The sequence below is a fragment of the Solea senegalensis genome, linkage group LG16 (assembly GCF_019176455.1).
Source record: "Solea senegalensis isolate Sse05_10M linkage group LG16, IFAPA_SoseM_1, whole genome shotgun sequence".
NCBI lineage: Eukaryota > Metazoa > Chordata > Actinopteri > Pleuronectiformes > Soleidae > Solea > Solea senegalensis.
Window position 1 is genome coordinate 21,340,006 of NC_058036.1, and position 27,667 is coordinate 21,367,672.

The following is a 27,667-nucleotide window of genomic DNA, read 5'->3' on the forward strand; positions in this document are numbered from 1 at the left end:
ATGTATATATTTCATTCTAGTCTCGCGTGGAGTTAGGCTTTTATTTTGAATTTCACCCGGAAGCTACATTGGTTCATTGACGTGGTGTTGGGCTAGTTTAGCTACATCAGTACATATGTCCACTTTTTATTATTTTTACTGTTGGAATGTGAGGTGAAATACTAGATATTTCACATATATTACGTGGGAGCAGTTATGGCTAAAGAAGAACCGCCTCACTGGTCGGATATTTTGAAAAGGAGGATAACGAACTTCAAAAAAGGCAAGACAGGGTTCATTTCGGCTAACGCCCGTTAGCTAATATGTTTCCGAAGAAACGTTTAAATTTGGTTTAAATTTTAAACTGAATACACTTTGACTCTGAGGTTCATGTTACAGATGAGAGAAGCGAAGAGGAAAAGAAAGCAGAGGAGACGAACCTTTTCACAAAGTATTACACAGAGTGGAAGGGAGGCAAAGACGGAGACGAGTCCTACAAGAGCATCCCACGGTTCTACTACAGGGTAAACAAAACTCATGAAGTTTGGACTGAGCTATGATACAAGACAAGGGATATAATTCAAACTCTGAATTCTCTGAAGGATATTTAAAAATAAGAATTAGCTGTGTGGTTCTTTCTGGGGCAGACACTACGTTTTCTTTAATTTAAAGAACATTACAGTCTAGACTTTGCACTTCACTAGACTCCAATTTACAGCATAGAAAGGCATGTAACTGTTAGTATTACCATGTCACAATGTCATTAGAATAGTGACGGGCAGTGACATCCACTTTTAACAGTAACCAGTTTAGTACTGCAGTGGTATAGAAGATACTGACCATGTTATTAAGTGTATGTGTTCTTAGTTGCCAGCAGTGCACAATGTGCATTAAATGGTACAGGTTTGGTGCTTAATGATGATGATAATGATGATTTGCAGCTACCAGCAGAGGATGAAGTGTTACTTCAGAAGTTGAGAGAGGAATCCAGAGCTGTTTTCCTCCAGAGGAAGAGCAGAGAACTGCTTGATAATGAGGAACTGCAGGTAAAAAAAATAATACTCATACACACACAAATGCAGATACAGATTCAGCACAAACAAAGCCTCATCTCTAATCATAACCAGTTACACAAATAAAATACAAATAGAAGTACACACATACATACTCAGACACATATAGCATAATAGAATTAGATTTTTATTATTCTCTTTGTCTTCCTGTTCTTGTAGAATCTGTGGTTCCTGCTCGATAAGCACCAGGTTCCTCCACTGAGTGGAGATGAAGCCATGATCAGCTATGAAGCGTACCTGCAGGTGGGGGACAAGGCTGGGCCCAAGTGCAAGTAAGTACCAGGAAGTAGACATTTACTGGCAACAACATAGTTTTTCTTTAACTGCTCCTCCTTGTCTGTTTCACTTATGTGATCAATCAGCATGTGTGCTTTTGTTTGCACCAAGGATTCCTTCCTGGTCAAACTGTGTTCCTGGAAATTTCCCTGTTATATGTTGTCTTCATATCCTCATGGTTTTAATGTTTCTCTTGGCTGATGGAAAATCATAATTGCACTGATCCACAGCTACAAAGGAACACTGTGGCAATAAAAGCTAACTTTTGAACCAGGAAGCAGACACAGGGTTTATTTTTCAAGGACAGCAGTTTTCTTTACAGCAATGACAAATTGAGAGATGTGTTACTGATGCGTTAAACAAAGACAAATTACGATATTGGAAGAGTTTTTAAATTCAAATTCCAAATAAGATTATTCATTAACTGGTGGAACATGTTATTAGCAGATTGAAATCATGCTTTGAAAGTAAGAAAGTGACATAATAAAAAGTAACGGCTTTTCTCTCCTCTCTGTCTTTCAGCAAATTTTTTACAGCTAGAGTTTACGCCAAGCTGCTCCACAACGACCCTTACGGCAGAATCTCCATCATGCAGTTCTTTAACTATGTCATGAGGAAAGGTGTGGTATTTATTTTGCTCTTGTGTTCTACCATGTCTCTCTTTTTTTCACAAATTTAGCTGTGTAATAACAGTGAAGTACAAAATATGCACATACTGCATATGTGCTAGTGAATATTGCGTGGCTTTTGCTGATGTGTGTTCTCTCTGTGTCTGAAGTGTGGCTGCATCAGACCCGGATAGGCCTGAGTCTGTATGACGTGGCAGGGCAGGGCTACCTTAGAGAGTCGGTAAGCATTTTTTTGAGTAATCACAAATTGCAGATTGAGTGACATACACAGTTTTTACTACATACAGTCATTAGCAGGTAGTGGTAGAATTGTGGGATGCTGTTGTTCTGGAATTTAAACCTTCAGGAATGTGTGCAGGATTTGGAGAACTACATCCTGGAGCTCATTCCCACTCTGCCTCAGCTTGACGGACTGGAGAAGTCCTTCTACTCTTTCTACGTCTGCACTGCTGTTCGCAAGTTCTTTTTCTTCCTTGACCCACTTCGAACTGGTGAGACTGAACCCCACTGTGACCACAAAATGTACAATAACACATGGTGAAGCATACACTTGTCTTGGTGATGACTCCATCAATGTGTTGTAACCAAGAAACACAGAAGATTAGAAGTTACTATTATCACCACCCAGTAGCAGGAAGAGACCTGACAGTCAAACAATTTTACAATGAATGTCTATGTTTTGTTTTTTCAGGAAAGATTAAAATCCAGGATATATTGGCTTGCAGTTTTCTGGATGATTTATTGGAGGTAAGAACATTTATTAACTTTATTAAATACCAATGTTAGGTGGTGAAAAAAATCATATTTCTTAGTGTAGTAGTCCATCTGACTAAAGGATCATGCGTCTTCTTCCCTGTTCTACAAATGTGTTAGTATCACGTGGCTCATTCATTATAAAACAGTCATTCTTCCTTCACATCTCACACTCATTTTCCTCCTCCCTCCCTCTCACTGTGTTTCTAGCTGAGAGATGAGGAGTTATCTAAGGAGAGTCAGGAGTCCAACTGGTTCTCGGCACCATCAGCTCTCAGAGTCTATGGTGAGAAAACATCTGTGTGTCCTTTTCAGCGCTGTTGAGTATGATCAATTTTCAGACAGTGTTTAAGATACAAAATCAAAATTAAAGCTGTCAGGTTTTTCCCTGTTCACATGTCTTTCAGGTCAGTACCTCAACCTGGATAAGGACCATAACGGCATGTTGAGCAAAGAGGAGCTTTCACGCTACGGCACAGCGACTCTCACTCCAGTCTTCCTGGACAGAGTGTTTCAGGAGTATCTCACCTACGATGGAGAAATGGTATAATCATATCAGCAACGGTGTTTGCAGCTGTAGTAAACATAAACATATTTGTTGACTTGGATCCTCCTTGATCTTTTTTCAGAGAATGCAGTCAAAATCATTAATTAATAATTAATCCCCAAACTCTAAATGGTTGAGATCTGGTACCTTTGGAAACTATTCATGGTTTTGTAAATACTGTATGTTAATATTCAACTCAAGCTAACGTTGAAAGTTAATCTACAACTGCTCCTCTCTTTGCAGCAGAGTGCAGTCACACGCTGACGATGTACAAGTATATCGTATAACATCACTTTAAAAAATCCCCAAGCTATAACTTTAACATCACTTTTTAATGTTGAGAATTACGGGGTATTTCCCCATACAGGACTTCAGGTGACAGTTTTGAAGATGTCTGAATGTTTATTCTAAAAGTGTTTATATTTTAAATCTCAGGACTATAAGACCTACCTAGACTTTGTATTGGCCTTGGAAAACAGGAAGGAGCCTGCAGCACTGCAGTACATCTTTAAACTTCTGGATATGGAGAATCAAGGATACCTGAATGTCTTCTCTCTCAACTACTTCTTCAGGGTATGAGCTCCATGCACCACATGCAGGTGCTTGCTTTGTCATGGCACCTGTTCATCTTTGGAAGAAAAACACAAAGACACATTTACACTACACTTTTCTTTCTTTTAACTTCAGGCCATTCAGGAGCAGATGAAGCTGCACGGTCAGGAGCCTGTCACCTTCCAGGATGTCAAGGTACGTACGTTGTACACATGAACAAACCACTGTGTTACATATTTTACAAAATATTCTGGAGAAAAGCAAGTGCCGTGATTGTTGTTTCCTCAGGATGAGATTTTTGACATGGTGAAGCCTAAGGACCCATATAAAATCACTCTGCAAGATTTGGTAAACAGTTGCCAGGGCGACACCGTCAGTAGCATCCTGATCGACCTGAACGGCTTCTGGACGTATGAGAACAGGGAAGTGTTGGTCACTAACGACACTGACAGCAGTAACACAGCTGATCTCGATGACTCCTGACAGTCTTTGATGAGCTCGACTGGTTCCACTCCCAACAACAAAATAAGGCAAGGACATTTAACCTTTACCCACTGACTCAGGTCTTACTGGTTACACAGAAACTAAATAACATGAGGTGGAGGTGGAGGAAGGAAGGAGAGTGAGACTGAGTTTTCTGTAAATATTGCTCTGTGTTCCAGTTTGTTTTCCTCTAAAATCTACCTAATATATTTTTTTGTCTTTTCAAAATAAATGTTGACAGTGCTTTAACATTATATTCTTCCTTGTACTGTTAGTAGCAAGAGCTTTTACTTAAGCTGTGGCTCGCATGACAGTGCTATGTGGCACTTTACTACTGACTGAACTGTGAACCATACGAGGGACAATGTCTTTTAACAATGTATCTCAATTCTCATCAGTTAGTGAATGGAAATTAGATTTTCAAGATTGGAACATTATTGTATATGATGGAATTTAATTTTGGAGGTAAACTGAACTACAGATAAGTAGAACATCCCTGCAGCCTTTTTAAGCATAAGGTATGTTTAATTCATGGTGCTGATTTGAACAGAAGTGGTTTGGAAGTTCAATGGTACAACAACAAAGACTTAAGTTATTTAAAACTTTAAACAAATAAAAAGGACAAGATGAGTAAAGATGGTACTTTTTGTAAAAATAAGTGACCAAATCAGCATTTTGAATGTTTAAAGGTTTTATTAACACACAAAATATACATATGTATGTACAGATTCATGAAGAGTTTGTGTTAAAATAATCTCTGCACACATTGGCCTTTGGTTTAACAAAAAACAACACATCAACCCTTTACTGCAGTAAAAGACATTTATCCACACTACCAACACATTAAGATACATTTTTGTTATATATATATATAAATGATTAAATATGTTACCATTTCAGTTGGGGGGGATGGGGTTACATCTAAATAATATAACCCTCTTTGAAACAGAACTCTGTAACATTGTTGACGAGAAAACACGCTGTCGGTGTGGCACTAATGCTCAAAGCCATAATGAGATCTATGGCCCAACCCCACACCACACAGTGGATAAAAATAATTCATAAGAAGCTTCTGGCACCTCAGGCAAGGAGACTTAAGAGAACGACACTCGACATACAGTATGTGTGAAAGTGGATAATCACCTACAGTATGAACAGGAGCAGCAGTGGATTTTCAAAGACTTGGGCAGAACTTATTACTGTTGGTGAATCTACACTTGACATGACACAGTGATCCAGAGCATACTCTGTGTGTATTGGACTTTTTTCCATTCACAGTAACAAGAAAATCCAGATTTCACATGTGTCCAGTTCAAACAGCACGAAGGTGAAGACACTTTTTAATGGAAGGAGACTATGCAGACTATTCCTTCATATTTCTTCATTACAGACAAAAGTATATAGTAGTAACTGGTGGATGTAAAAATTAGTTTTGGCAACTGATATCATCATTACCTAGCTATTTTTTGGCTTGAACTTCAGTTCTGACACTCTACAAAATAATTTCTACATTAAGTCTAAATAAAAAAGCGTGAAATTATATTTCTATGACTAAAACTATCATTTATGTAACTTTATTTAAAGTGTTAACGTGAGCACAGTCCAGGTCTGGTCTAGGAATGGCTACATACCGTCTGGTCTCTGTTGTACACACATTTACATTCACAGAAAAGGCCAGTGCAGCCACTTCCGCAGCCCTTTTTTTAATCCATCCCTGCAATGTGTATTAATATCTTTGTATAAAACAACATAGAAAAATAAGAATATAAAGCCAAGTTAATTAAGGTTTTGCCAGAAAAGCAATGCAGGAAAGTTAAGAGGTTGAATAGGTTACAGTTTTCAGGAGGGAAGCGGGGATGGGACTCTGTTGGCGTCTGGAGCGTTGAGAGGAGAGTCGGATTCCAGCTCAAAGCTAATGTTGACAAAGGACGCTCTGGACGCCTCTGGCTGCTCCACGGTGGCAGGATGAGCAGCGTCCAGCTCACCTCTCTGCTGTTCTGCAAAACGACGCTCCGCTTCTTCAGCCATACGATTCTCCTCCTCTTCCTCTTCCTCCTACAGAACAAAAGAGTGAGCGACATTTAGTGTTTGTGTTCCGCCTCTCTAATAACAGCAGTCTAAGGTGTGACTTCATTTATGTTTACATATGCGGCGCCAGGTTGTGTTTGTGTGAATGCAATCCCACCTCTTTCTTTATTCGGTAGTACTCATCAATAGCATACTGGTACTTTGGTGTAGTGATTCCAAAGAGAGAGGCCAGTCTCTCTCCCATGTAGTCACACACTGCAGGAAACACACACACACACACACATCATGTTGGTACAATTTAACTGCGACTGCAAAAATATATTTGGAAAATCCAACAACTTATGAAAAAATAAAGTAAAATATGGTCCTTGTTCACATAACTGCCAGATCTTACAGTGGGCTACTTTACCTGAGATGGTGGAGGTGGTCATTCTCCACATTTGGAACCAGAAATATGGGCCCCACGTCAATTTTGCCTATTAAAAAGAGAAACATTACAATTAAACAACACACAACAAAACATAATACCCCAACAATTTAAGAAGATATTACAACTGGAATGTTTTATGAGTTTTGATGCTAACTGAAGGCTACACATGTTCTCCAACACACCTGGAAGGGCAGAGTGAGGTGAAGGATATTCAGCTGGAACACACAACTTCACCAATAAATGTTGCTAAATTGTACACACTTTACCTTAAAGTAGTGTTGTAGATCTTAAGTGTTTTGTCACTAAGTCCTAGACCATCTAGGTCCTGGTGTGAGATTTCTTTTAAACTGTGACTGCCCACACATCAATGACTGTTTTATTATACTACAATCATCACACACATGCTTGGTTCTGACATGTAAGGCAGTTGTTGATTTCAGCTTACTGGATCCACGGTGACGACGTCTTTCTTCAAAGGTTTCTCCTCCTCTTCCTCTTCGTCCTCTTCGTCAGTGCTGAACTCCTCCATGGTCTCGCCACTCGCAAAGTAGATGGTCCTTCTGGGGATCTTCGCTCTCCCCTGACTCCCTGCTGAGTCCCCCATCTCCACACTCTCAAAGTCTGCCATCGTCCCGCCTGCACTCTGATGACAGCAGTTTAAAACACATTATACATTGTAAATAGTGGAGCAGGCAGAGCAGGTTTCAGTGGCGTTTAAAAAGAAGTAACAAATGAAACACAACACTTTCCTACATACGTGTTGAACTTTTAACTACAATTATTTTGTAGTTGCTTCAGAAGAAGCTATTTTGTAACCACGGAACAGTGGTTGGTTAGTTAGCTTACTTTGGCTTGCATTACTTTGTTGATTGTTAACTGGGTCATAAGCTGAGGACGCTTTAACTCAAATTAGAGCTTGGCTTTAACGTTCACAGACACGGAAAAATGACTAAAGGACTAACCTTTTCGCTTTCAACAGTTTGTGTCAGGGAAACGTTGACATTTGTTAAAAACAACTGCAAATCTGCCATTTCTGTCGGGTCTTCCACCTCACCACGATCCCTTTGGTCTGCCAGCAACACTTCCGGTCTGATCTCTTCACAATAAAGCGATTCTTCTTCGTTATGGTTTTACCATTCTTTGGGTTGCATTAGCGCCACCCTCTGTTTTTACCCCTCCATCACCACCCTCAAACACTGACTACCCCACGATTGAAACGCAATGTTCTTATGATTTCTTGTTCTTTGCTGTGTTTTCCAGTAATTCTCGTTCACCCTGCTCTTTGATGGGCCTTTCCATTTGACAGGTCACAGTGGGAGAAGCACAGGTGTAAATAATGTCTTTGCTACCTTAGTTTCAGAGTGACAGAGCCGCAATTAATGTTTACCATTTAAATGGAAGAACCCGCTGAATGTGTTTTGTAAAATCATAGAACAACTCCAGGCAAAGAGCTGCAGTAAGTTCAGCGACCACTAGATGTCATCATTTTGATTTCCTATTATAGTTTCATGATACTTTCTACTTTTTTTAAAGTTTTGTCAGTTATTTTTTTATATATTTTAAGTGAAATGCTAAAGTTTCTTAATTGTACTTTATTACACCAAACAAGACAGTTAAATTATTTTTGCCGATCACTGGCCACTGCTTTATTTTGAAAATAATGAACGGAATTGACTGGCTAGTCTCACAGGTGACAGCGGTTGTGTTGAGCTCAAGACTCCGCTGCTGTTTTGGTCCACGAAAATGACAGCGAGGAAGTCTGGCTCACGACTGGAGACTGAGATAGAGCGGTGTCGCTCGGAGGCTCAATGGGACAAGATACCGGAGTTAGTGCGACAGCTCTCGGCGAAGCTAATATCAAACGGTAAGAGAGTGAGTTCATTCAGTCTACAGGGCCTTGTCCCTGCTTCCAGTCCTCGGTACTTCCTGACAGCAGCAGCGGATGCTAGGACTTTCCCAACCAAACACTACCAGTGAGCTAACAAAACAATACAAAAACAAATCTCAATAATGGGACGTGTTTTTACACTGTTGGTTTGATCTTTATGGGGCCGACTTTGATTATTAAGATGCAACTGTCACACACCAGTGAAACTCCATTCAGAAACCTGTCGTCTGGCTAATAATGTCTTTGCTTAATATTTACGACAACGATCTATTATATTTCTATTGCGCTTATAATCGACTTATAAAGGTAAAAACTACAATTACAGAAACATTTGCCCTCATCTTTCCACTGTCTCCTTCCACCACCAACCTGAAATCATTCAGGATGAAAACATCCTGCAGTTGAGACTTTACAACAGTCAAGTTACATTTTGTTAAAGCCGACATTTGCAAGAAAATCCACTCTATTGTCAAATGTCTCAGATTTGTCTCCACGAAGCTTGAGTCATTAGCAGAACCCCATTTAACCATTTAAAATGAGCTGATTTGGTAATGGGTTTCGAATCCCAGCTAGCTTACAGGCTAACTGTCAAATCTAACTGGAGCACAAAATATCAGTGACTATTTATAAAATACAGTAACAAAACAATACAGCCTATCCCCTACCACTTGCTTTTGATTTTTTTCATTTACATAACATCAACCTTATTCCCCTTCTTCATTCACTTGTAGTGAAATGTACAACTTATGAGAACAAAAAATGGAAAAACAAACCATCAAACAGGAAGAATAGCTAGAAAAGCGGTACATTAATAATAAATGTTCATGGTCTGACATTGGGCTTTCTTTTTGACCATTTAGATTCATGAATTACATTTATAGATAAGCAGTTTTTAAGAAGTAATGTAGTCTTTTGCATGTACATATCAAAATATTTTGAAACGTATACTAAGCTGCAATGGTTTTGTTTTTTGTGTGTGATTTCATTACACTATACAAATACAACATTTACAATATTGGAATTAATCAAGTGCGGCCATTGTGGAATGTATGCGTGATTGTACTTTGGCACATTAGAGCTCGTAGCTGTAGACGCTGACTGGATCACTTTAAAGTGTTCAGCAAAAGGATTAGAAGTAACTAACAGCTTGTTATGGCTGGTCATAATTCTGTAACAGCAGTATTGGATTGTACTTAAGTATGACTTGCTTGATATTTTCTCCAGGCAGCTTTTTGAGATAGAATGTGCTTTATGCTTATATTTTGTGTATGTGTATGTTTGTGTGTAGATGACCTAGGGGAGCTGTTGCAGGGAGAATGTAAGCTTCAGACGTACTTGAAGGAAAATCCCATTAAACAAGGGGCCAGCCCGAGGGGCCCGCGACCTAAACTGCTGGAGGTCAGGAAACACCTGACTGCTGCTTTGGACAGGGGAAACCTCAAGGTAACTATAATCCTCATCTGTTAATTTACCCCACTGCTACAGCCACTGCAGAGTAAATCTGACGTTTTCTGTGAAATAATTCTGAGCTATTAAATTCATTCTGTTTCCATCATACCACGGGATGTGTGGTTGGGTTTTTACATTTAATTTTCCCGTCTGTGTTCTGCAGGCCGACTACCTGCAGGAAGCTAGCTTGCTGATGGGCAAACTCTGCTATGTGGAGGGAGAATACAGAGACGCTTTAGGTAATCTTCTCTTTCAACACTCCGTGAAATACATAAATATTTTCTGTTATCAAATACGTAAGGTTTTTTATTTGTTGAAAATGTGCAACTGATTGCACATCACACTGTCCTATCAATCAATACAATATTATTTTATTGGCAGGTCACTACAGCAGAGTGACCATGGAAGAAATGCAGCTGGTCGGAGCTCCTGTGTATAGACTCTCTATGATAGCAGAGGCCTATGCTACGAAAGGTATACACACACATACACAGGCTTGCACAGTTATTCTTCTTGGGGCACCACATTGACTTCTGTTCATTTGGGCAGCCCAAACAAAGTGTTATCCCTAACCTTAACCTAACCACCCTAAATATAACCAGTTTCTTAGAAATGAGGTTGTACTTCAGTAGGACCAGGTTTGTTTAGTCTCCATGAGGATTACTGGTCATGACAAGGTCGGATGTTTATGCAAGAAAATGCCCTCAAGTACTTGCCATTGGTCCTGTCGGTTGTAATCTCTGCAGTACTCCTTCTCTCCACATGGTGTCACAGAGTCACTATTAATCAACCACTGTGGGATAACACATAGAGTAATGTTAATGCATGAGCACAATCACACAGCTGGCTGAAATGTTCCTTCTGTAATGGCCATTTTATACTTGACAATTTGCCCGAGAAACTGAGACAATTTACCAACATGATTGGCACTTTAATACGGTGCTGACAAAAAGCAGATTGGTTTGAAAACATCAGCAGGACAAAATGATCATCTCAGTGTCAGAATATTGTATACACTCCACTAATGCTTTGACAAGCTAAAACGAAAACAAGACATAGATTCACCCAATTTCCTGTCATCCTGAGAAGCTTCTTTTCTCCCCTCAGGACTTTGTCTAGAGAAGGTCCCAGCTGCTTCTCCATCTCTGTCCAACAAGAACACTGGCTCTCCATCGTCCAACAGGAGCACAACAGACAGGGAGCAAGACATCATCACCTGCTATGAAAAGTCTGGAGACATTGCTCTTCTCTACCTGCAGGAGGCTGAGAAGGTTTGTGTGTGCATGTGCATGAGAACTGCTGCTCATCATATGTTAGCCTGTGCTCCTCAAGATGTGTTTTGCTTTCACTTTGGATGAGTGTATTTAATATTGTACTAACAAGAGCGCACATTTGACTAATGTATCTTCCTCTTTATTCTGAGACCTTCTCGGGGGACACAGACTCACCTTCCAAGCAACAGTAACACAAACATCACATATTAAGGCAAAAAGAACATGAGATATATCCCATGAACACATGGCTACATACAAAAAAGGTGTGGCATTGCCGATGTAATATAAGGAAGGAGTAGTTGGAGGAGTTGTGAGAATGTTTGAAAAACATTTAAATTATAAATAACATTGGTAAAGGGAACTGAACATTTACTCTCATAGTTGGTTAATCTTGCTGGTTTTAATCTGTAAAAGGTCAGAAATCTGCTTGTGACACCTAATTTGTGTTTACCAATAATACATTTTTTATGCTATCATATTTCAACAAAACAGAAATGTGATCATCTGAATACATAAAAAAGTAACATTTTATTTGATAAAAAAATAACATATATTAATGTATATGAACGCTGACAGTTTGTGTCAATTATGCATTTGTTGGTCACACAGTTTGTACTGCAGCTGGTACAGCGATGACTCACTACAGCTTATTATTGTAAGTTTAAATTCTGTCACCGGCAGATGTTTATCACACAGGAAACAGCCTGTAGCGTCGCCACCACATCGACATCGAATAATTTTGATCATTCTGCATTGATTTAGATTAGAAGACCTCTTTTCCCACTGTGTGTGTGCAGGCTCTGTCAGCAGGGATTCAGAACCGCAGCCCAAAGCCCGGGCCGACAGCTCAGGACCAGGAACTGGGCTACTTCCTGGAGACAGGCCTGCAGAGAGCCCACGTTATCCACTTTAAGAACGGGTGAGAGAGGGAAATAGCTGGCTGACACACACGCACACTGCACCTAAAGTTTGAACGTTTCAGCCAAAATATACCAGAATAGATTATTTTTTTCTTTGCGTATGACCCAGTACTAGTTTGAACTGTTTATAGAGGTGTGAGGTGCCCCAAACTGACAGTCAGAATAACGTCTGTGGTTCAGTTTCCACCTACTTTGCAGTTATGGTGTTTCAAAGCAGCTGACAGGTGGTTAAGTGTAGGAAAGTGTGAACCCACTGTTGTGTTTAGCACAGCAGTTGCTATTTCTAATATCTTGTGCTCGACATTAAAACATTAAAACACTAAAGATGGTTTGCATTTCACAGGTTTTGCTTTCAGGAGAGCAAAAAGGGAAGTTTAAAGATGTAGTTCATTCGTATTAAATTATAATGTTAGATAAGATTCTCATTCAGTTCTCATTCATGATTTTGTTTTCTAATTTACCACCAGCATGAAATCACCCTGAGAAATATCTGCTTCTTATGCTGCTAAATATCCACGATGTCACAGACTCTCTTAAAAACAGTATAAAGGAAACAAACCTCTCTTGGTCTTTCATATATTACAGATTCTGACAAGTGTGTTCATGTGGTTTTCTGCATTAGCAACCTTACTCACGGCGTGGGCCGCTTCCGAGAGATTCTTCGCGCCGTTGAGACCAGAACCACGCAGAACCTGCGCATGGTGAGTGACGTGTTCGGCGACAATAGTCCTTTTGACTTTCTGGGTTATGCACTCATTAGCCTCTTTACCATTTTTTGAATAAACTGTAACTTTTATTATGATGAAAAAGACACTAAAACAAAAAGTACTAACTGGCACAAAGTTGATATGCAGCCAGTGGAGAGTTCTTCCAATTGACATCAAACACACTAATAAGACACTGAATTTTTAAAACAAAAATCTTTGTACAAAAGCTCCATTTCCAGTCTTTATGCTAATCTAAGGTAAGATAAACACCTCCTGAGTCACTTTGTACAAGTCTGAAGGAATTGCTACGTTGAACATATATTTCTATCTTTACAAATCAAAACCCTTCTCTAGCAATAAGTTTTAATTTTGTTTATGTATTTTATAAACACCTAGTGATTGAAGACTCCATATTATAGTAGTAAAAACCATTAATCTCACTGTTTCTGCTTACTCTGTATAAAACAAGCCCAAATGAACTGACTGATGTTTGTGTATCTTTTTACAAATCTGTGTGTGTGTACTTGTAGACCATAGCTAGACAGCTTGCAGAGATCCTGCTCAGAGGAATGTGTGAACAGAGCTACTGGTCTCCTGTGGAAGACCCGCCTACAGTGTCGCCATTGGACGATCCCACACGGCAAGGACACACTCTCAGCAAGAATTACAGCCTGAGCCGACGCCCACGAGTGTACTCGGGGGAGAAGTAAGTGTTAATGTGTTTGTTGATGCTAAACTTGGAGAAGTGAGAAAAATTGCCAACGTGGTTCTAAAATTAAATCTGTTGCCAATGTAATTTTTCACCAGCAGCTCACACTCATCATCTCTCGAACACTAATTGGTGCAAAACTCTCTCTTTGTGTCAGCCTGTTTTGCCCTCAGGAGAACACAGAGGAAGCTTTGCTGCTGTTGCTCATCAGCGAGTCCATGGTGAGACGCATACATACAGCTGAACATGTGTCAGACTTTTCTCTCATCTACTGGGTTAGAGAATGGTCCCACTTTGTTTGTTTTAACTGTAGTGTAACCGTGTTTCAGGCTAACCGTGACGCTGTCCTGAGCAGAATTCCTGAGCACAATAACGATCGAATCATCAGCCTACAGTCGGCCTCTGTGGTGTACGACCTGCTCACTATAGCTCTGGGCAGGAGGGGGCAGTACGAGATGCTATCAGAGGTGAGTAATTCCTGTGTAGGCAGCACATCGTCACCATCATAGTGATTGTAAAGATTGTAGAAGGCCCTGCACACATTTCACCCAACACAGTGTTCTATTATAAGCTTTGATATAGTGTTTAAAGATACTCATGAAATGTGTCTTGTTTCTCATGCCTCCAGTGTTTGGAGAGAGCCATGAAGTTTGCCTTTGAGGAGTTCCATCTGTGGTACCAGCTCGCTTTGTCACTCATGGCCGCTGGCAGGTCTGCTCGTGCTGTCAAGGTCCTGAAAGAGTGCATTCGTTTGAAGCCCGACGACCCCACAATCCCACTGCTGGCTGTCAAACTGTGCATCGGACCTCTGCACTGGGTAAGAGCCATGCCTTTTAAATTTCATTTCATTTAAACCTTTGTTATATGAGTTCGCACTATGTTCATTAACCTCATCATCGCCACATAACTGTGTGTTTTTCAGTGTAACAACTGCAAACAGGTGGGAGTAATTTAATTCTACTGCTCAAGAACCTGGTCGTTCAGCAGTTTGACAGGAAACATAGTTCTTATCCTCACCCCTGCTCTATACACACAATGCTACCTCAGTCAGGTCTGATAGTGCTGCTTTACAGAGTCCGTTTTCCCATGAAGAACATACTGTATTATATAAGTCATGAGGTTCCTGTTCACACGATAATAACAAATTAATTACCAGAGGTTACGCGCTGCAGCTTTAAACACTAAAACAACTTATAAATTAGACCTAAAGTGAGTTTTTTTTGCTATCTTTGTGTGTAGTGCTCAATTTTCCTTTTGGAAACCGTAGGAACTGTTTTTAGTTATTATTTTTAAAGGAATTATTTGATGTTTTCAATGTTTACTCCAACACTTCAGCTGGACGAGGGCGAGTGCTTTGCAAAGATGGTGATCGACATGGGGGAGAAAGCAGCCGAGTTCCGAGCCAAAGGCTACTTGGCCATTGGGCTGGTTTACAGCCTGAAAGCTACTGATGGTAAGGAGGCGTTTAGTTTATTGTGTGAGAGTTTCTTATTTTGCAAGAATTATTGCATTACAACATTTCATGTTAGCTTTTTGTGGGAAGTCTGTATAATGCAATTTGTGAATGAAGATAAGATCAAATAGAAATGCTGTTGTGTCTCAGATGACTTTTGAATGTGCAGTATCTCTGTATAATGTAGCTGATTGTTTCTCTCTCTCGCTCTCCCTGTGTTGGCGTCTCTTTAGCATCTTTACGAAGCATGCAGGAGGACTATCAGAGGAAAGCTCTGGGAGCCTTCCAGAGGTTGGGACTGAGCCATGTTGCTCTCTGAATTCTGTTTCACTCCCACATTTCCCTCAGAATTATTTTCAGAGCAGCCACTTGCTATTTAGTCTTAACAAAATCAAGACTGATGTAAAGACACTAATCCATTACTAATCCCACTCTGTATCTCTGACTACAAATTGTGTCAATTAGGAGAAATATTTTGTCTTGATGTCTTTCACATTGTGTCCTGTCATGCCTTTTTTTATCTTAAAGGATTTGGTATTGTTGTTTAACTCTGATTAGACATTTGAATGTGCTCTTTGATTCTATCTATATCTATTTATCAATTTCCTTATATGGAAATTGTAAAGGATAGATCATGTAGGGGCGTTAAACTACATATGAAATAATAATAATGTCTTTGTTTCCTCACGTACATGTTCCATTACTTTGGTCTTGGCTACACTTAAACCACTTTCCTGCTGCAGTGACCCATTTTCTCCGCAATAAGCTTTAAATTTTGAACTGTTGTTATTTAATTTTTGATTCAGCATGTCTGAACACACGCTCTCGTTCTCTGTCTGTCTGCAGAGCTCAGAGTCTGTCTCCCACTGACCACCTTGCAGCTTTCTACTTGGCCTTGCAGCTTGCTGTGTCCAGACAGGTAACATATTGTGTTGTTATAACAGTATCAAAGCAATAATCAAACCCCCATAAATATTTCAATGGATGAAGATCAGCGAACATCAATTATATATAATAATATAATAATAATAATTATAAATCTTATAATTATATATTTTATGGTGCTCTTTATCCCAACAATAGTGAAAACCTATAGTCTGTATCTGTGTATGTGTTTGTGTAGATCCCAGAGGCACTAGGATATGTCCGACAGGCGTTGCAACTTCAAGGAGATGACGTCCACTCCCTTCATCTGCTGGCTCTGCTGCTCTCGGCTCAGAAACACTACCACGATGGGCTCAATATTATAGAGATGGCTCTGTCCGAGTACCCGGAGAACTTCAAGTAGGGTTCCCACAATGCACACTACACAAATGTTGTGTATTTACATCTGAGCCGCGAGCCCTCGTCTCGGGTTACAGTGTGGTGAAGTGTGTGCCGTGTCTTGCAGTCTGCTGTACACCAAGGTGAAACTGGAATCCATGTGCAGAGGACCAGAGGAAGCTCTGCTCACATGTAAACACATGCTGCAAATATGGAAGAGCTTTTACAACCTTACCAACCCCAGGTACACACACACACACACACACGTTTGTACAGCTTTTCTTCTTAGGACGCTGAATTGAGTTACATTCATTTGCACAGCATAAGCAAAGCCTTATCCTTAACCATAACCAGTTAATACACAACCCTTACCTCAAATTAACTACTTTATCCCTGACCTTAAACACGACCCTAACATGACTTAACCACACACACAAATTCATTGTATTAGCAGTTCTTAGTATTAGTTCTTAGTTCTTAGCTTGTGATTTACAAAATCAGGTTTATACAACATTTAAACATAGGGAAAGTTTTATTAAATAAAACTTGAATGAAGAAATGCACCAGAGAAATTGCTACAAAAACATCTGTTGCACTGTATAAATGGTGTTATACTCTATGACCTTTAAAGTATCTGATGACCTACCTGTAGTGTATTAACATTGTTGTTTTCTTCTTATGTATTTGCTTCACTATCTTGACTGTATATTTATATTCACACTTGTAATGAGCTCACTGAGCTCTGTGACAGTTAAACCTGGTAATTATTGCCAATAAATATTTCTTAATCTCCAGTTTTTATTTAGTTTCATGTCAATCCTTAACAAAAACCTAGTGGATATGGTAAACTGCTGTTAACGGTAATATAGTGCATACTTGGTTTGAACACAGCAGGACTTCATGTGTTCTTACAGAAAGTAACATTGTGTTATCTGTTGGTTTTTGAGACTGTGCTGGCATGAGACCTCTTTGAACATAAATGCATGTTTTTGGCAGTGATTCAGGGCGTGGCAGCAGTTTGTTGGACAGAGCCATCGCAGACAGACGACAGATCAATGCCATGACTCTGCCGGACTTCAGTGACCCTGAGACCGGTACACACACACACACACGCACGCACACCTCCCTGCTGAAAATGACAATCAATTCTCATTAACATAAACATAAACGATAATTTTATTTTGTAACAGAGAACCTAAAAACTTGTTGTCTAAGGAAAATCATTACAATTTATTTCTGCAAAGGAATCTTTTTGTAATGATCCTAAAGCAACAAGAAAAGTCTTACTCACTGTTTACTATGATTTATGGTGCAATATTGATTATTTTTTCTGTTTGTCTTAATTTTTTTTGTTTCTTTATCTAAGGATACTATTTGTCATAAAAGATTTTTTTTACAATATGAGAGAAAGGTAGAAATGTTATTTCTGGACTGTTAAAAAGTAAGTGACATTGTTTGTACAGTATGTCACTGAAATCACCATTTCCTGTATTTATTCCTTTTTCAATCTCATTTTTTGCTGTTTTATTTCCTTTGTTTTAGTCTCAGCTTCTTCCTCTTCTCACTCTGGTTCTGAGGCCATCTCCCCCACTTCTCCATCCACCTTTTCCACTCTCTCCTCACCGCTGTCCTCCCCTTCCTCCCTTTCCTCCTCCGTCTTCATCTTCCAGCCTTCTCCCCTGTCACCCCTCAAAAGTCCATCCCTCCTCACTCCACCTCCTGTTACTCCTGCACCCAACAAGACCAGGACTCACTCGTTTTGCAACCACGTCACTCTTCGCCAGCTCTCCAACTGTAATCTTCCTTTATGTCCACTCGCCCTGTAGCATGGTGTGGAGAGTGAGCGAGATTTTGTTGCTCTGTGCTAATCAGAAAAATTATTGTTTCACTCACAGGATCTAGAGTTGAGGGGCAGAAACTGAAAAGTTTTTTAGGCTCAATCACATGTCTATCACACTAAAACTGGAGACTGAGATCTTCAACGTCTCAGGAAAATGTCAACAATGTAAGAAGTGGGCTCTTTTCCCCATAGACTTTAATTCAAACATAGTTGTGGCCACCCCTAGTGGCCAGTCAGGATATTCTTATTTCATGGTTGGCTTCAAAGAGGAAACCAGAACATTTTATATATGATCAGTGGTTTAACCTAAAGATGACCAAAGCAGAGCTCTCGTCAAACCGCCGTTACAGAACTAACTATTAAACATCATCTGCTGTGCAGCCATTTTTAGCCGGCGTGCTCCCGTGTGCCGTCTTCACTTCCTATTGAAAGAGTGGAAGTTGTATCAGACTGTGTAGCAGAGAACTATCAACCACGTTCTTCCATGCCTGTTCACAGATTTAGCCTGAGACCATTTCTAACTGAGTCCAAGTGAACATTGAACAGCATCTGTCCACAGTTTGCTACACATGTCCTCGCTGGATGTTCAGTCACTCAACATGTGACTTTTTGAAATCATTTTGTTTTTGTCTCATAAAAGACCAAATTAAATACGATGAGTTGTGAGTTAGTACTTTTCCACATTTTCTTACCCAATCAGGAGGCTCTTTGCTCCAACTCCGTTCAGCCACAGAAGATCTGATCTTTAAATATACATGTGTGTGAATTTCAGTGCAGTGTTGGTTAGTGAGATCAGTTGAAGGCTTTTTATTATGTTTGTTTACCAAAAGAAAAATACAGGCATCCAGTATATTGGATTAGCTGGAGTGAATGAGGTTGTTGTTGTGAGTCGTTTTCTTGCTGAGAAGACGAGGCTTTGTTTCACGGTGTTACGACAGCAGCCAAATCTGTTGGCACTGATCATTTTTGAGTTTTTTTCTCGTCTCTGACCCGTGAGCAAACCTTGACCCAAAAAACTCAACACAAACCAGACGGTACATAAGGTCAGTCTGTGGTAAGTCCTGCGTAAATGTCACAAATGAGGTCAAATATGGAGCCTTGAAAGCCGAAACCCTGTATTTATAGATTTGCTTCATTGTCGCACAGAGTTGTCACACCGGTTATGAATTAAAGCATGTTTACGTGTTCATATACAAATGCTCTGGGTGTGTCTCTGAGTGCTGTAGACGTTGACAGAGCTGCTGCTGCAGTTGCTTGGAGTTTTTGTGTCTAACTCACTCAACGATTTAATGCAACAAGGACTTAAAGATCACTTTTCCTGACTGTTTATCTTTCTTGTTGCATTTTGCATTTTCGTCATCTTTCTTTGTTCCTATTGGTTTCTTTTGATTTCAGCGTTCAACATGTACCAAAATAATTTAGTAAACTTTTTTTTTTACTCATTGAGCTTTAAATTTGAAATATAACATCAGTGAAAAGTGTTTAAGGAGGAACAAAATAACAGAAGTTGTCAAACATCGACTTCACAGCCTGTGTTTTATTGTGATGTGGTCGTAAAGGTAAATCTACTTCCTGTTCTTTTTCCTGAGGAATCAGCATTCTTTTTTCCTCTCATGATGACTGATATTTTCTTCTCTCTCTCTGTTTCGACCAATAACAGTCATCTTTCTGTTGTTTTTCCCCCCCATCCCTTCGCTATTTTCAAGGCGGCCTTCACGACGCTAACACTCTTGGTTTTCCCTCCATGTTTTCTGTTTGTAAGTAGCCATCTAACGTCCATCTGACCCTCCTTTTCCCATCCATGGTTCTGTCCATCCTTTGGTCCTGACCTTCCACTCTCCTGATGAGCTTCAGCCAGATAAATATGTATGACACAAGAGCATATATATATATATATGTGTACATATATATATATGTATATATGTATATATATATATGTGTATATGTATATATACATATATACATATACATATACATATACAGTATAGAGAGTATCTCCTGCTTTAACTTGAAGTCTGTGAGCTGCAGCTTCCATGAGATGTCGTTAGTCATGTTAGTGGTGCAGTTTATTAAAAGTAGTAGAAGTAACACTGTGCTTTGGTGGAAATGTTTTGGCTGCTCTACAGAATAATATATAAATAAATAAGTGAATGCTGTCTTGTTGTAAAAGGCAAATGAAGAAACTTGGTTAAATTGAGAGGGAAAAAGGGTTCAAAGGAAAAATGTAGAGTGAGATATGTCCACTTCCTGTCACTCTCTAAATTTCCATGTGTGTTTAAATCCTTACTTTCTCACTCAGATAAACATTATTATTAGTTTTAATTACATTTTTGATCAATATTTACCTTTTTTTTTTTAATTTCCAGTCAAATTCTTTCCTGTATTAGGCATGTTGTTGGAGACATAAATGAAAAACCTCATAATTTTTGAGAAGTGTTCTTATATTGGAGGGTGGAGTGGCTTAGTGGTTAAGACCGGTACCTTGTGTGCAAAAGACATCATGGTCGCAAGTTCGACTCCACCTCTGGCTGATTGTACTGAATTCCATTGTAAGTCGCTTTGGATAAAAGCATCTGCTGAATGACATGTAATGTAATACATGTTACACGCCAACACATTAAAACCATAGGAATCTGGATTAAGGAAATATTTACCGCACTACTGTTGGCCAGGGTTTTGTCTCGTGTTCTTTCATCCTCATGTGTGTATTTGCTACTGGATCATGACGACCCACACGAGCGGTCTGACTCTGCCACTGAAGCAGGAAACACACAGATGAACCAAATGAGACGAGTGCACAACAATTCCCATGATCCCACGCTGCTTCTCGATGTCGTCAAACTAGGTCTTTTGTTATTGTTTTGATTGATGAGAGCCCTTGCTGTTGGAGGTATATTTTAATTTGGGGAACAATTCATTTTATCTTGGAACATTCAAGGATATGAATAAGTCGGAATCATTATCCCCCAGATCGTGTCAGGCTTTCATAGATCCGCAGTCCAATGTGAAGACCATTTTGCATCCATGTGACCAAAATAATCTCAGAGACACTTTTTTACTAATCAGCAGAGTGATGCAGTGTTTTTGCATGTTGGTGCGAAAATTAATTCACTCTAACCCCGGTTCATTCAGGCCCATAACAATGTGTGTGTTGCACTGTGTGAACTGATCCGTGGCTGTAGTTTTACCGCAACCAAACGCTCCAAGTTTCACTGGTAACTTCCTCTTTTCTGAAGTCAGTGAATCCTGCTCTTGTGTGTGTGTGTGAATCTCTTAAAACCCATGCTTTGTAGCAAATGACTGCCTAACGCTGCCTTAGTGGTAAGTCGGTGTGTTTCTGAGGCGGCTTTGTACGACGGTCAGTAACAGATTCTGTCCTCACAGGTTCGGTTCACGCCACTTCCATAGCTGCCAGCCGTGTAGAGCAGGCTCTGTCTGAGGTGGCCTCATCTCTGCAGAGCAGCGCTCCCAAACATGGACCCCTCCACCCCTGGATGACGCTGGCTCAGATCTGGCTGCACGCAGGTATGAATAATCCACTGAGGTCCACACCAAACCCTGCTATACCTGCTATACTAGGTCACATAAAAGAAAAATAACACATGATTTAAATGTTGTTGTTTTTTTAAAAATCTATCTTACATAAAATTAGGGATGTCACGATCCAATACATGTCCAATACTAATACTGTTACCAGTATCACAAGCTTGAGTATCCACTGATACTCAGTCAAATACAGTCAAACTATGACGCTGTTAACTACACCGCTGTGCCATTTCAAGCTATTTCTCTCCAAAATATGTTTAATGATTTTGTTTTTTTAGTTCAAAACAAGATAAACACTTTTGGGGACAATCCCCATCAAAGGAAAGACAAAAACAAACCGAAACAAAATAAAACCTCGGCTCACAGATGCAATCATCTATATAAGACAAAAGTATAAGACAAACAGACGTCACTCAAGTTTGAATGAATGTAGCATGCCTGTCATATTCAAGTATGACCTTATGCCATTGTGTTATTGATGGGGATTTCATTGTCATTGTTTCAAAAACAGAAAATCTCCTGCAATGTAGCAAATATCTATCTCCCATGAAGAAGAAATAAACAGCCACAACATGACTCAGCTAAAAAGCTGTTTTTTTATTTACATTACTACAGTCTGTACGTAGCGTAATCTATCGGTTTTTTGACACTGTGGGAATTGCTGCACTCTTACAGCTGCCTGGTTCTTGCTGTATTTCATAATATTTTTCCTAACTGGGATTTACAGAGAGAACAAAACTAAACCAGGTCAGGATTATAGTTCCTAACACATAAAGACATGAATTCACCTGAAGATTTAAGTTCTTTCAAGTGTGAGTGTATTTCTCAACATGAAATAGGAACAGCATCAATAACTTGAATGAGGGTTCCACTCCAAACCTGGTTCCACTCAAGGTTTAAGTGACAGGTTTTCGTGAATAGGTCACACGGAAAGTACTTGACTCTTTAGCACGTAGAAGCTGTTTTGTTGTTTTTTGTTATTTTAAAACTGCATGAATCTTTCCCGTGTCTGCTGGTCGTGTTCCAATAAAGTGATTGAGGAAATAATTATTACACCATTACCCAACAAAGGGTAATGGTGGCCTAAGACTTTTGCCCTAATAGACGCAGGCACACGCACACACCCACACACACACGCACAGACAGAAGTTGTTTGTGCACCTGTTTATCTCTCCATCTGCTTCCTATCAGAGTCGCTCATTTCCAGCCTGGCGACACAACTGATGTAATCGTCCAATCACAGCGCAGACAGGCAGACAGTTCAGACTCATTTCCTCATCACTTGAATCATTCTCTCCCTTCACCACAGCAACGCCATACTCTCATGCGCTACACGCCACGATCCTCACGTCACGTCAATGCTGTTTAAGTAGAATTGAGTTGTGTTCCTTGTTTTCTCTCTTTAGAAAACATGTGAACATGAAACATTTCCCTGACTGTTTGTGGCTGTTAAACCGTCCTAGTAACACTCGAGGGCTTCGCTCCACATCAGTATTTATGGGAAATGCAGTGTGAATTTTTACGAGACAGATGCCTCCAGTTATATTTATAATTCATATCATGTAATTGCTTTGTTTCACAACAACGTTCTATCAAGCTGTCGCTCAGTTTAGGTAAAGGCAGAGATGCGACTTCTTGCTCCTCCTTAATGAAACAAAGTGATTTAATGTGTTTGTATGTGTGTTTGTCTGATAGCTGAAGTTTACATCAGCATGTCCAAACCCGCCGAGGCCACGGCCTGCACGCAGGAAGCCTCCAACCTCTTCCCGACATCCCATAATGTGCTGTACATGAGGGGGCAGATAGCAGAGCTGAGGGGAAACATAGACGAGGCAAAGCGCTGGTATGAAGAGGCGCTGTCCATCAACCCGACACACGTCAAGACCATGCAGAGACTGGTAATAAACACACACACACACACACACACACACAGATCCTGCTCTTTATGATGTGATGTGGCTCATCCTGAGGGTTTGTGTTTTGTGTAATTAGCCGTTACCGTTGCAGACAATCCTACGACGAGTTTTAAAACACAAACGGTCATTTTGAATTTCTCCAGAGCTGCGAAGATCATCAATCCATTACTAAATGAATCATCACCTGTTTTGGATTTGTTGAGGTTTTTCAGGTTTTCCCTTTTGTTTCTTTTTGCTCCGTGTGACAAAGAAATCACCCTTTTCGACGTTGTTGAAAAAAAAAGCACTAGATTAATTGAGAAAATAATCGTCAGATGAATCAATTATGATAATCATTGTTTGCTGCTGTCCTTAATACGTCTGTGTTATTCAGAATATTTGAACTGTTCAGGATGTTTTGGGCACATTGCTAAGTTCTGTGTGTGTATGAAAGCTGCATTTCTTTAATATAGACTCACTGGCCACTTTATTAGGTACACAGGGATTCCTAATGACTATATTTATATTAACAAGCGTTTTTTTACGTGTATATTCTTCCTTATATAGAGTAGTTATTAGTAGTCACAGACCTCGTTGTTGTGATTCGTGTGACTTGTCCTGTAATTTGGTCCCCTTTGGGATTAATACAGCACCATATTTGCTCCGTCAGTGCTGAATTAACAAGCTGTACTTTCCCTAAATGGAACAATAATAATATAATAATAATAATGAATGAATAACTTTATGTCAGGGATTACAACTAATGCCCCACCTGCTGTATGGTGTCAGATCTTTTAAAAATCAAATCCATACATTTCCAACACTCTGTGTGAAATCACAACATTTAATATTTAACATACAAAATGATTGTTGTGAACAGTTAAAGTGCTTTTGCTGTGAAATGGGAACAGAAAGTAGTGTTGTGTATAACATATATATGCTGTTAATATATATATAGACATTGAAACTGTAGAAAAAGATCATTTTCTCTCTCTCTTCATTCTCCTTTCTGTCCTTTGTGTTAATTCTTTGTCGTTGTGTCTCCTCCTCTCCACAGGGTCTGATTCTGCACCAGCTGCAGAGATACAGTCTGTCTGAGAAGGTCCTGAGGGACGCTGTGCAGGTCAACAGGTGTGTGTGGGTTTGTGTGTCTGTGATAATAAGCGGTCACTGGTCCTGATGTCACCCATAAGAATCTTAAAAGCCTTGAGATTTGTGCTTTGACTGGTGCCGTGTTGAGGTTTTGCACCCAGAAATTCAAACATCACCTGTGACACACATTTTTATGTAGGTACATGGTTAATAGCTATGTGTGTTTCTTATTTTATTTTCTCCTCCCCTCTCCTCTCTCCTCTCCTCTCCTCTCCTCTCTTGTCTCCTCTCCTCCTCCCCTTGCTCGTCTCCTCTCAGTACGGCTCATGATGTGTGGAACAGTCTTGGCGAGGTGTTGCAGGCTCAGGGAAACGCCGCGGCGGCCACTGAGTGTTTCCTCACGGCCCTGGAGCTGGAGGCCAGCAGCCCCATTCTGCCCTTCACCATCATCCCCAGAGCTTTATGAGACGGACACACAGCGGCCTGAATGTGACTCTCTCACACACACACACACATGCACACACCGGCACTGCCCTATCCTTACAAACACACACACACAATAGACATGCAAATAATATATATATAAACATCCATACATGCTTCTCCCCACATTGCCTCATCGTGTGCATGTTCACCATGTTTTCTCTGTACGCGTGCCAACATGACACCTGTGCGTATTTGTTTGTCCGTTATTTTTAAACTCACGGTTTCGTTTCTCCTCTCGTTCTCAGATGTAAATAAGATGCAGTCTTTCAGTGACTTTGAGCCTCAGAGTTTACGCTCTATAAATGTCCCAGAACACGCAATTAAAAACATTTTTCCTCCACACAATGTGGGTGTGAAGCTGATGTATCGATGACAAAAATGGGCAAATTGTGTACACACACACACACACACACACACTCAGCATGCAGCTCCCCTTTTTAAGCCTAACTAAACTCTAACTTTAACCATAACTAGTTAATACCGAACCTAAACTTAACTGGTTCCTCAGAAATGAGGTAACAAATACAAGAACACATGTTTTGAACGGTTGCTGTTTGATTTTGCTCAGGAGAGACAGATTTTTAAAACTCGACTGGAACATGGACAGACATGATCAATAGATCGACGAAGATTCAATCTGCCAAAACACAGGCTGCATTTACACACACACACACACACACACACGAGAGGTAATTGTCATGTGTACAGTTTCATAACCATTTGTGAATGATGTTACTGTGACACTGAGATTATAAAGCAATACACATCAACACTTTGTCACTTTTGTTGCTGAGCAGAAGACAAGCGTTACATGAGATGTTACGGACGGATGTGAATATAAAAGAAAAAGTCCATCCGTTAATGTGACTATTTTGTAATTATATTAAAACGATACAAAACTGAAACAATGTTTTATTAGTGATTGCTTGGATTAAAAAAAATAAAAATCCATCTATTATAACATGATGGCAGATTTTTACGAGGTTTCTTGAATGCATGTCAGTTACTGCTCCTCTTTGTTGTACATCCTTCGAACTCTCACATCACAGCAGAGTTTAGAGTTATTTCAACAGGGTTTTGCTTCGAAATGCCCGTCCTTAATATGTCTTAGCTTAGCTTGGCATAAGGGGTGTGTCTTTGAGACTTTTGAGTTTTGTTTGCAGTGTAGTCGAGCAGCCAATGGTAGCACCCGCTCTCTCTCTCTCTCTCCGTGGCGACGTGAGGCTGTAAACAGAGAGCAGAGAAAGTGCACGAGTGTTGTTTTTTCATGAAATATTGATGAATAATGCCAAAAAGAGCCATACCTACTGAACCTTAATGAACATTACATTGCATTTTATTTTTTAAAAAACTGTACAGAAAGCTGTTAAAACAAACCATTAAGAAAGAAAAAAGGATAATTATGGAGCTAATAGACTACTCAACCGCTGCCATGTTCCTATCAGTCCTGTCAAAATGTGTATTTTACTGTTTTTTTTATGGTCACATACACACACAGACACAATCTTTTATTCAAAAACTACAACTTGTGTGTCATTAATCATTACAATTACTCATGAATCTGATGTGTGTAAATACAGCCACAGTGATTGTGTGTGTTGTCGTCTTCTTGTCCTGTCAGTCATGTACTTTTTCTTTTCTACTTTTGATTATAAATACACAGTTATTATTGTATATTTGATCGTTCCAGGTGTTATTATTTTTAGAGAATAAATTATAATTCTATTTTCTGGAGAGTTGAAGTTACGGAGACGCTGTCGGAGGAATTTTCCGTTCCTGAAATGCTTGTTGTTGTCGATCGTCTTTGTGCTGTAAATGAATGACTGAAAGGTAATAAAATTGCTTTTAAAAACAAACCATGTTGTAAATTAGCAAAATACTTTTTTCATGCTGAATATTTCATGTGCGTGGTATTCCCTCTGAGGTCAGCAGTGTGTGTTTCTGTCTCAGGTGTGTGTCTGTCAGTGGAGAGGTGTGCGTGTGTTCCTCATCAGAGGATTACAACACTGACAGGCTTTGTTCTCCAGTGTCAGGGCGACACAGCTGAGTGAGAGTCACCCTCCACCACGAGGTCCCTGCTGGACTCTCAGGTGTCACTGAAGGCCAAACAAAAGTCTTTTCCAATTTCACTCACTGGTGAAAGTATGTCAGACGTCTGGATTACATATTAGGATTAGTATCTCATGACTTGGTATCTTATAATAATCATTTAGCATCTCATATTATAATAGTGACTTAGCTTTTATTATGATTGTCGTTGTAATGTGAGTGATTTTGGACGACATACTATGACTTTTTTGACCGATTTTGGACGACATACTATACTATGACGTTTTTGACCGATTTTGGACGACATACTATACTATGACGTTTTTGACCAATTTTGGACGACATA

General features: G+C 39.7%; 3 protein-coding genes across 5 annotated transcripts; 2 read left to right on the top strand and 1 right to left on the bottom strand.

Annotated features, from left to right (window-relative positions):
* The first annotated feature begins 70 nt into the window (after nt 1-70).
* On the top strand, nt 71-5,752 carry ppp2r3c (protein phosphatase 2, regulatory subunit B'', gamma). The gene is made up of 13 exons (XM_044048163.1): nt 71-262; nt 379-503; nt 921-1,025; nt 1,212-1,324; nt 1,851-1,948; nt 2,107-2,177; nt 2,316-2,448; nt 2,649-2,704; nt 2,921-2,996; nt 3,118-3,254; nt 3,693-3,830; nt 3,945-4,004; nt 4,098-5,752. Exons 1-13 carry the CDS (start codon nt 196-198, stop codon nt 4,290-4,292), a joined length of 1,374 nt encoding a protein of 457 aa, XP_043904098.1. The 5' UTR covers nt 71-195; the 3' UTR covers nt 4,293-5,752.
* fam177a1 (family with sequence similarity 177 member A1) lies at nt 4,966-7,854 on the bottom strand. Its single transcript, XM_044048164.1, has 5 exons — nt 7,713-7,854; nt 7,196-7,393; nt 6,730-6,796; nt 6,478-6,575; nt 4,966-6,347 (listed from the first exon to the last, which is right to left on the bottom strand). The coding sequence occupies exons 1-5, from the start codon at nt 7,779-7,781 to the stop codon at nt 6,132-6,134; spliced, it is 648 nt and encodes a 215-aa protein (XP_043904099.1). The 5' UTR covers nt 7,782-7,854; the 3' UTR covers nt 4,966-6,131.
* Nucleotides 7,855-8,399: 545 nt separating this feature from the next.
* Nucleotides 8,400-27,128, top strand: ttc7b (tetratricopeptide repeat domain 7B). 3 transcript variants are annotated; one of them, XM_044048159.1, is made up of 23 exons: nt 8,400-8,614; nt 9,927-10,081; nt 10,251-10,326; nt 10,469-10,561; nt 11,195-11,358; nt 12,159-12,280; nt 12,904-12,982; nt 13,519-13,694; nt 13,855-13,918; nt 14,027-14,164; nt 14,326-14,514; nt 15,033-15,150; nt 15,384-15,441; nt 15,997-16,069; nt 16,274-16,434; nt 16,541-16,657; nt 17,410-17,507; nt 17,956-18,207; nt 19,960-20,010; nt 21,638-21,778; nt 23,495-23,697; nt 24,752-24,825; nt 25,105-27,128. In XM_044048159.1, exons 1-23 carry the CDS (start codon nt 8,494-8,496, stop codon nt 25,250-25,252), a joined length of 2,871 nt encoding a protein of 956 aa, XP_043904094.1. In that variant the 5' UTR covers nt 8,400-8,493; the 3' UTR covers nt 25,253-27,128. The 3 variants fall into 3 exon arrangements, with proteins under 3 accessions (XP_043904094.1, XP_043904092.1, XP_043904093.1); XM_044048157.1 differs by lacking the exon at nt 17,956-18,207 and having other exon boundaries at nt 8,401-8,614; XM_044048158.1 differs by lacking the exons at nt 17,956-18,207; nt 19,960-20,010 and having other exon boundaries at nt 8,402-8,614.
* Nucleotides 27,129-27,667: the final 539 nt, after the last annotated feature.

What these genes read in the sequence shown, in the direction of transcription:
- ttc7b (XM_044048159.1), top strand. Translation starts at nt 8,494, where the DNA reads ATGACAGCGAGGAAGTCTGGCTCACGACTGGAGACTGAGATAGAGCGG. An exon ending in GGCGAAGCTAATATCAAACG is followed by an intron (nt 8,615 to 9,926) that starts GTAAGAGAGTGA and finishes GTTTGTGTGTAG; the next exon opens with ATGACCTAGGGGAGCTGTTG. An exon ending in AGAGGCCTATGCTACGAAAG is followed by an intron (nt 10,562 to 11,194) that starts GTATACACACAC and finishes TTCTCCCCTCAG; the next exon opens with GACTTTGTCTAGAGAAGGTC.
- ppp2r3c (XM_044048163.1), top strand. Translation starts at nt 196, where the DNA reads ATGGCTAAAGAAGAACCGCCTCACTGGTCGGATATTTTGAAAAGGAGG. An exon ending in CCTTGACCCACTTCGAACTG is followed by an intron (nt 2,449 to 2,648) that starts GTGAGACTGAAC and finishes TTGTTTTTTCAG; the next exon opens with GAAAGATTAAAATCCAGGAT. An exon ending in CTCTCAACTACTTCTTCAGG is followed by an intron (nt 3,831 to 3,944) that starts GTATGAGCTCCA and finishes TTTTAACTTCAG; the next exon opens with GCCATTCAGGAGCAGATGAA.
- fam177a1 (XM_044048164.1), bottom strand. Translation starts at nt 7,781, where the DNA reads ATGGCAGATTTGCAGTTGTTTTTAACAAATGTCAACGTTTCCCTGACA. An exon ending in ACGTCGTCACCGTGGATCCA is followed by an intron (nt 6,797 to 7,195) that starts GTAAGCTGAAAT and finishes TCTTTTTAATAG; the next exon opens with GCAAAATTGACGTGGGGCCC. An exon ending in ACTACCGAATAAAGAAAGAG is followed by an intron (nt 6,348 to 6,477) that starts GTGGGATTGCAT and finishes TTTGTTCTGTAG; the next exon opens with GAGGAAGAGGAAGAGGAGGA.